General features: G+C 34.3%; 1 protein-coding gene across 1 annotated transcript; it reads left to right on the top strand.

Moving 5' to 3' along the window:
* Positions 1–8,244: 8,244 nt before the first annotated feature.
* On the top strand, positions 8,245–9,054 carry LOC107464377 (uncharacterized). Its single transcript, XM_016083302.1, has one exon. It carries the CDS (start codon positions 8,245–8,247, stop codon positions 9,052–9,054), a length of 810 nt encoding a protein of 269 aa, XP_015938788.1.
* The last annotated feature ends 399 nt before the right edge of the window (positions 9,055–9,453 follow it).

The raw sequence follows: 9,453 nt of genomic DNA, 5'->3' as shown, positions 1-9,453 counted from the left end.
TTTCACTTACTATATGCGCAGTCATCATCGTTCTTATATATGTTCAGTAAAATTACTAATTAAGAAATTTTGATACACATCACATAAATTTTGGTGCACAACATATAAATTTTGGTGTACAATATAAAAATTATTGAAGAATAACATGTTTAGAATATTGATATTCAACCAACAAAATACACACAACACAAATATTTTGGTGCACAGTACAAATATTTTGATGTACAACATAGAAAAATTGGTGTACAACATAAAAATTTTAAAGGATTACATACTCAAAATATTAATACGCAAGTAACAACATACATTCGCGGCATATGAAAAAATTTATGTGTTATGTGTAAATATTTTTATATTATGTACAAAAATTTCTATGCTATATTTATAAGATTTTTATTTGAAATTTTTTTTGCATTATGTGCAAAAATTTCTGTGTTAGAAAAATGTAGAGAAGGATAAAGCAATGGCACACGCACTGTGTTTTTATTTTTATGGACTTATACTAATTGAATTAGATTTAATTACAAAATTGCTTATATATGTAGTATCACTATTTCTAGACAAACTTTTTATTTAAATACATTAATTTTTGATTGAATTCATACTAGCAGCAGGGACAGGCTAACAACAATGAGGGAGTACTTGCCCCCACTGTATCTTTATTTTTTTTAAAATTTAATTATATATAATATGTTCTCACTTATCTTACTACAAATAAATTAAATTCAATTAGTTAAAGTTTCAAATTCACTTTTTTATTTCTCTATCATTTTAACTATTATTTAACTAATCAAATTTAGTTTTTGTGCCGTCACTTTTTTATTCCCTTAAATCTTCTTCTTATTTTTATATTTTTAACATTTTTCTATTCCTTATCTAGTGGTCATCTTCTCTTCATCAAAAAGTAAATTTTAAATTTTTCATTTTTTTATACAGCTCTCCATGTCTATATGTATCTTTTTTTTTTCTTTTTTTACCAAAGATAAGTTAATTGTATTTCTTTAAAAAAGAAACAACAGTGTCCCAAAAGGGACAAAAAGAAACAATTGGATATTAATTCAAACAATTATAATTTAAGTATTAGTCTAATATTTTATTTTTTTCATGACTTTATATATTTTCTTTTATTCTCAATTTATTCATGCTTATTACTTATATTTTATCTTTTGTTCTATTACATGTACCTATGTTGCATATAAAATTTTAAAATGAATTGATTAATTTACTAATTTAGAATATATTTTTTATTTTTAGAAATAGTAATGAAAAAATATTTTAATTGTAACACCCTAACCTTTAGCACGTCATGATCGTACCAAAAGTAAGGAGTTACTAACCTGTTCTCCTTATTTACTATTTAATATTGAGCCTTTAGGTCGATATCGCGTTTTAGTTTATAAGAAAATACCAGAAAATTATTTGTAGTAATTCAAATCACACAATTATTAATAATAATAAATGCTATACAAATGAATTCAATATAAAACTCAAATACAATACCTATCCCTCTGGATAAAATAAAACCTAAAGCAACAAGGGCGAGGAAACTCTATAAAAATAACAGGAATCACAAGTAAATCTACTAGTCGTCTGCATCTTCTAACTGAATCTTCGAATCTGTGTCACTGAAAGGGTGGAAGATTTTGGGGTGAGAACAAACCACACGTTCTCAGTAGGGAATGAGAATGCCGTAAAAGTAATGAATTTAATGTAAATAATTAACTTACTTAGTAAAACTGTTTTGTTAACCCTTTGGAAATACTTTTATTTCTACTTTAGATAAATAATTACTTTTCTTTAAATTTCTAAACTTAAAACAAATAAATATAAAACTAGTCATATTTTCTGTCTCTCAGCCACATAGTTAATCCTCAGTCAAATGTCAACTCGTAATCACTTTAATACACTCACAAACAAATAGTGCAAGCAAGAGATTCAATTCAATGTACAAGCAAGTCACAACAAGACAAACAATACAATCACATAGTAATCAAACAAGCAAGCACAATCAAATGCAAATATGCAAACAACATGATGCATGTCTATCCCTAACGCAGGCCATGAGCTCATGTGTTGGTTGCCTACCCGCTTCCGACATTACCCAAGCACAAGTCCCAGATATGGCTTTCCAGATGCATCAGTGTGCTTATAAGTCGTACGGCTAGGTCGCATCAGTGTGACTTTCCAAATCAATAAACGTACATCTGGAAAACAGTTCTCAGTGTGTGGGCGTCCCCACTTTACATTTGGCACTAAGGCCCAAACAATGTCACATATGCTCTCTTGTGGCAGACGCTTCATTAATTAATATATTCCTTTAATCTTTGTTCTCTGCTCTCCTGTGGCAGAGATTCCTTTTCTTAAAAAACAAACTCAAAACAACACTTAGAACAAAATTTCTCCTTACAAAATTGGATTTAAAATATTATGTTTTTCTTAATAAATCTAGTTTAAAGATAGAATACACATTTTTTCAACTAAATAAATCTCAAATAATTTAATTTTTCAAAACCAAATCTTTTAAAATAACTTTTCAAATAAAACCTCAGATTTTTATAAAATTTTGGCAGCACTTCCCCTAAAATTCGTGGTTAGCCACCCTTTTTCGGGTCCCAACTGAACCATTTTCAACCTCTTTTCAATCGAGAAATCAAATACATATTCATCAAATTCAGTCACAAACACAACTCAAACTCATCATTCAGTCATTTCAAACAATCATAAATTATTTACAAATACCCACTAGTCTTCCATGGCATTCATAGTTTAAAAACAGTTAATTTCAAAACAAAATCCCCTATCTCCGTATGAAATCAAAATCAACAAAAGTTTCGAAAAAATTTTTTGACCGAACTGTTGAAGAGAAAAACGTCAAGAATCGTCTGTGCCTCCTAGAACTCCAATTGACCGAACTCAAGAGGAAGGAGAGCTATATTATCGCCAGCTTTCACCGAACAAAAATAACATCAACGCGTAAAGAAAGAAGATACGAATACTTTTACCGGATTAGATTTTTTATTGGAGTTACGGATCACAAGAAATTAAAACCGGAAGCTTGAATGTTTCATGGTTTCTCAATATCTGTCCCTTACGGCTTTTCCCTTTTTCTTTTCTCTCAAATTCAATTCGGTAAAGCATGAATGAAAGAAATGGAAGTGATTAAAGCTAATGGAAATGGATGGAAATTTGTGGTAGCTAAGGCATTTAGGTGTCATTAATCTTTTATATATATATATATTGCAAACAAGCCACGTTTACTTCTTCTTTTGTACACTTTGAACCTTGACCAAGTGAATGAAATAATTGAAAGAATATATAATGACATTAGATGATTAAAATAAATATTGGCTAGGTGTCAAGGTTAGTAAATAAAAGAAAGCATGTGTTATTATTATATATATACATATGCATAGTAAATCAAGTTCCATTTCCTTTCTTTGGTTCCTTTGAAGGCTTCGTTAGGTACCTTCCAATAATAATAATATTAATAATAACAATAATAATAATAATAATAATAATAATAATAAATTTAAGTTTTGTATATCAAAATAATTTTTGATAAATATTTTAAACTAATAAAATAAGTCATAATTAGATTAAACTTTAATAATTATAATAATTTTATTAAATTATTTTTTTGTTAAAAATAAAATCTTAATATAATATACTAACTCATAAATAACTAATTATTTAATTTTAAAAATCTGGGATCTTACATTAATTACAATACATAATTAAATAGATGTATAAATCTTTCATCTAACATTATATCAAAATTAAATTAAAAAAATATATAACAAATTTAAGTATTTTAAAAATAAAGAAAGAAAAAAATTATAAATTATGTTTCTATTATTTTATATAAATATATGTTTCATATACAGATTTAATTTTTCTAATATTTATATATAATTCTAGCTTCAAATTATAAATACTAGTGTAAACCCCACTAAAATTAGTAAATAATTAGTCAGTAAATTGAATTTTAATAAAGAAAATTAGAAATAAAAATCTTATATTAAAATAGAATAGAGCTCTTTAAAATGAGAATTTTGACACTAATTTTAAAAAATTTAGCCCAAAATTAGACCAAACAAAATGAACCATTTGAACCGGGCTCAAATCGGGCCCGTGTACCCAAGCGGGCCCATCACTTAAATGGGCAGAAGCTCATCTCCTTCCCCATTCAGCAAAGAAGCACGCTGAACAGCCAAGGGGAGAGGAGAGCTTCCAAACCCTCACCAGAACATCAATCCACCATAACTTCTTCATCCGAGCTCCGATCGCCGCACCGTTTGCGGCCACGCGTCCACCACATCGAGCTCTACAATTCTATTGGATCAATTTCATAGGTAAACTTCAATCTCATTCCAGCCTCTGTATCCTTCAATTTTTGAAATTAAAGAGAATCCATGTTGAGATTTTGTTAATTTGGTACTCTAGGTTCAATTTAGCTTGTGGAGCTTGACAAATTTAGTTCGTTTAGTCCGTGGGCACGGTGAGAGTCCTAAGCCCTAGTTATTTCTTGTTTGGATGATGTTGGATATTGAATTGTTGGGTATATGTATGTATATATATATGTTAGGTGTATGAATGTATGATATGGAGACCTTGGAATCATTGGAAGCTTAATTTGACAGCTTGGTGGAGTTAGAGTTGAATCTTGGTGATTGAAGCATTGCCCCTTTTGCCTTGTGGATTGCTTTGGTTAGTACGTGAAAATCAGCCAAGGTATGGTTTAGGTTTCGCATATATAATATGTAATGTCGTGTGAAAACTTAGGCTAGAGAACCATAGGATAAGCTGAAATGATTATGTGTATTGGATGTTTAGTAATAATGATATGGTTTGAGAATGTGTGGTGTTCACTTGGTTTTGTTAGTATTGGAATGATGAATGATGATGTGATGATGTTTGAAGAACTTGTGATCATGGCAATATGTATATATAGGTTGGTATATTGATGTTTGTTGATAAACTTGTGAAGTTTAGGTTGAAGTAAGATGTTATTAAATTGAGAAATGGTAGGATTGTAGAAATTATTGTGATATTGTCAAAAGTGTGTTATATTGGTGATTATACGTATGATTAGTTGGGTTGGAAAGAGTTTTAAAAGAGAAAATGAGGTTTTGAGGTTTTTGTGAAATTTGGTTTTTAGCCAAACTTCGGCGACCTATAACTTGCCTTCTAGACCTCCAAATGATTTCAAACTTATTTCGTATGAAAATTGGGTGCGTGAAGTTTACGCCGTTTGAAAAACAAAGGAAAAATGATTTAAAACAAAAATGTTATGCGCGTCGGAAGTTTGAGGTTTAAAATGGTAAATCTGTAGATTTCAGACTTAGTAAAATTTTTGGTAAAACATACCCCATGCGTACGCGTGACATTAGATTTTTTGCCTCCCATGTATGCTTGCGCGTCATGGGCTAAATTTGCACGCCCACGCATACGCGTGGCCGACGCGTGCGAATTATTTGGGATTTATGAGTATGCAAGTTTCTCATATGCGAACATGCACTTCTGCCTAGCACATAAGTGTACGCGTAATCAGGTGATGCGTATGCGTCTTGGCCTAAACGCATACCGACGCGTACGCGTGGCCCTGTTTTCTACAAAATTAGATTTTGAGTTTTTAAATCAAATTTTAAACTTCTAAACCTCTATTTTCATCCTTTTAGTCTCAAATCATAGTATGAGGTCTAGTATTAGGATGGAGATAGGAAATTGAGATAACTTGAGGATGAAGTAAAGTAGGAAAAGTGGTGAAATAAATATGGAAATGTGTATAATTGGAGTATATATGATATTATGGCATGTATGATATGATTTTGCAAAGATTATAATGGTTATGAATATTATTGTGGCATTATATACTCAATTGATATGAGATACGAGTTTCCTTGGGTAAAGTACCGTGGCTTTCCCCCACGTGTTCTAGGTTGACACTCGATACTCTGTTGACCCTACGATGTAAGATGTGACCGGGCACTCTAAATTCCCGGGAAGGTTGACCCCTATTGAGCAATTATATATATATGTGTGTGTGTGTGTGTGTGTGTGTGTGTGTGTGTGTGTGTGTGTGTGTGTGTGTGTGTGTGTGTGTGTGAGAAAAAGCTATGCATAGAATTTTAGGGATGTGCGTCAGGGGATAGTCCATGGTTTAGCAAACTGGACTTGTCGGGTTGGCTTGATAACCAACAAATGAGCCTCATCAGCCATAGGGAAGGCATGCATCATATGCATATTACTTGATTTATTTTTTGTGCATTAACTTGGTGTGCCTAAATGGATTTGCCATGCTAAATGTATAATTGTTAACTGCAGAACTTGTACTATACTTGTGTTTGTCTTTATCTGCTTGACTGTCTGTGAAATAACATTGGTGATGGAGGAACAGAGGAAGGTGGACAGGTTTAATGTTACAGTTAGGATTAAGTTGAGTTTGGAATTCCTTAGAATACCTACCCCCTTTGTGGTTTCTGTTTAGTAACTTAAGTTTTATAATCTGAGTGTCGGCGTTCTAGAATTGCCTCTAGCATTCCTAGGACCTTATATATTATGTGCGTGGCACCTTTACCATGCTGAGAACCTCCGATTCTCACCCCATACTGTGTTGTTGTTTTCAGATGCAGGTTGAGAGGCTCCTCGCTAGGCGTCTGGACTTTTGAAGCGGAGTAGTATCTGGGTTTATTTTTATGTACAGCTTTATATATATGTACTTAGCTTTCTCTCCAAGAAACTTGTTTATTTTCTCCCTCCTAGAGGTTTAAGGAGAGTTTAAATATTCTCCAGCTTGCCTTAGCTTCGCAGGCTGAGTTAAGAGCTTGTTATTCTATACTTTTGACCCTCCATTCCCACTTTCTACTTAGTTACACCTATGATCTCTAGGTTTCTTAGCACGCAAGTGATCTCGTTTTCTGAGTGATGCACTTTTTATTTTGCGATTTTGTTTTACCTATTTTCCAAGGCTCCTCGTATATTACTCGTATATACCACACCACCTCTGTTTTACGGCTTAAGTGTAAAGATTTGTGTGGTAGGGTATTAAATTATGGTATCAGAGCAGTTCATTCCTATAGAGCCTGAGGGACGGACTGACTGTGCTTCTGTGCATTCTCCGTATATGTGTCTATGTGCTATTAGGATATCTAAGTGATATATGTGGCATAAATGTTCATGAGCATGTATTTAGAACTTAAAGCACTAAACTTGCGATATTGAGATTGATCAACTTGATATAATTTGTTTGGTGTGTATAAGGACTAGATGTTGACTCGCGGACGTGGTCCGGGGTGAGGTAGAGGCAAAATAGGAAATGCTATTCCTGAAGTGACAGTGAATAATCCTAACCCTGTAGACTTTATGGCTGCCCTGGGAAACATGGTTGTGGCTATGCAGGCAACAACCGAAGCTCTGGGAAACCAGATAAACAATGGGAACCATGGGAATAACAATGAAGATGGACCTATTATGCTTGCCACATTTCTGAAGGTTCACCCTCCGACCTTCCTGGGAACCTTAAACCCTACTGAGGCTGATAATTGGGTCCAAGCAATGGAATGGTCGCTACAGGCTCAACGGGTTCCTGAGGAGTAGTGGGTTGAGTTTAAAACTTATCAGCTTCAAGCTGAGGCCCAGTATTGGTGGCAGGGAACACGACGAATCCTGCAGCCAAATGGTGTCATGATTTCTTGGGAATTGTTCCGAACGGAATTGTACAAGAAGTATTTTCTCAGTTCGGCTAGAAACGCCAAGGAACTTAAATTGATGCACTTGAAGCAAGAGCAGATGACTGTTACTGAGTATACCAATAAGTTTGAAGAATTATGCCAATTCTCTCGCATTTGTCAAGGCGTTCCAGAGGATTTTTCTGAATGGAAGTGCATCAAGTATGAGGGAGGTCTTCAGAGTGAGATTTTAAGCTCCGTGGCACCAACGGAGATCAGAGTGTTCTCTGAACTTGTAAACAAGAGTATGGTGGTTGAAGAATGTGTGAGGAAGGCGGCATCAGAGAAAGGAAGCATGAGAATGCCTTTTCAGAGGAATTAGGGGAGAAACTTTGCACCAAGAGGCAGGAATTTCAAACGTGGAGGCTTTGTCCTTCAAAACAATCAGGGGCAAGGCAACTTTAGGAGGCCGACTCACAATACTATTCATGGAAGAAGATTTGGGAAACAACCACAGCAGGACTTGAACTGTTAGAGGTGCGGGAAGCATCATCCAGGAGTTCTATGTAGATTGGGTATGGGAGTGTGCTATTTCTACGGGCAACCTAGGAACCTAGCTTGGAGCTGCCCAGAAAAGAAAAAATATGAGACTGGCAGAGTGCAGCAGCCAGGGAGAGTATATACTACTTCTGCAGCAGGCATTAAGGTGTCAGAGACACTGATTAGAGGTAGCTGTGAGATAGCTGGTAAAATTTTAAGTGCATTGTTTAATTCTGGAGCAACATATTCATTCATTGTGTTTGAAAAGGCTAATGAGTTTGGATTGAAAATAGTGGTCTTGGGTTATGATTTAAAGGTATATAATGCTACCCATGAAACTACGGTGACTAGGTTAGGATGTCAACAAGTTTCATTTCGAGTACAACAACGTGAATTCGTGCATGATCTGATTTGTCTACCGATGACTGGTCTTGATCTCATCTTAGGACTAGATTGGTTGTCCAAGAACCATGTCTTTCTTGATTGTTCTAAGAAAATGGTATGCTTTATGCCGGAAGGGTCAGAAGCGCCTGTCATGGTGAATCACTATTATTTGAACTCTATAATGGTAAATTGTTCAGGGACTAAATGTCAGGACATTATGCTATTAACTACGGGTGTTTTGGGTGATGACCAAAGCTTGGAGCAGATTCCAGTTGTTTGTGAGTTTCTAGAGGTGTTTCCGGACGATATTGACGAATTTTCACCTAACCGGGAGGTTGAATTTGCTATTGAGTTGGTGCCTGGAGCCGGTCTAATCTCAAGTGCTCATTATAGGATGTCACCTCTAGAAATGGCTGAGCTGAAGGCTCAGCTAGAAGATTTGTTGGGTAAACACTTTATTTAACCGAGTGTTTCTCTGTAGGGAGCACTAGTACTACTGGTAAAGAAGAAAGACGAAAGTATGCACCTGTGTATCGATTATGGGCAGATGAATAATGTTACTACGGAGAACAAATATCTGTTGCCAAGAATTGATGACCTAATGGACCAGTTACAAGAAGCCGGTGTGTTTTTTAAGATTGATTTGCAATTTGGATACCACCAGATAAGGGTTAGAGATGAGGATATTCCCAAAACTGCTTTCAGGACGCGTTATGGTCATTATGAGTACACAGTAATGTCTTTCGGATTGACTAATGCTCTGGCAATATTCATGGATTACATGAATAGAATTTTTCATCTGTATCTGGATAAGTTTGTTGTCGTATTCATTAATGACATTCTTATTTACTCTAAGACAGAA

This window comes from Arachis duranensis, chromosome 9 (genome assembly GCF_000817695.3).
Source record: "Arachis duranensis cultivar V14167 chromosome 9, aradu.V14167.gnm2.J7QH, whole genome shotgun sequence".
Taxonomy (NCBI): domain Eukaryota; kingdom Viridiplantae; phylum Streptophyta; class Magnoliopsida; order Fabales; family Fabaceae; genus Arachis; species Arachis duranensis.
This window is presented reverse-complemented; position numbering and strand designations above follow the sequence as displayed.

What these genes read in the sequence shown, in the direction of transcription:
- LOC107464377 (XM_016083302.1), top strand. Translation starts at nt 8,245, where the DNA reads ATGGGAGTGTGCTATTTCTACGGGCAACCTAGGAACCTAGCTTGGAGC.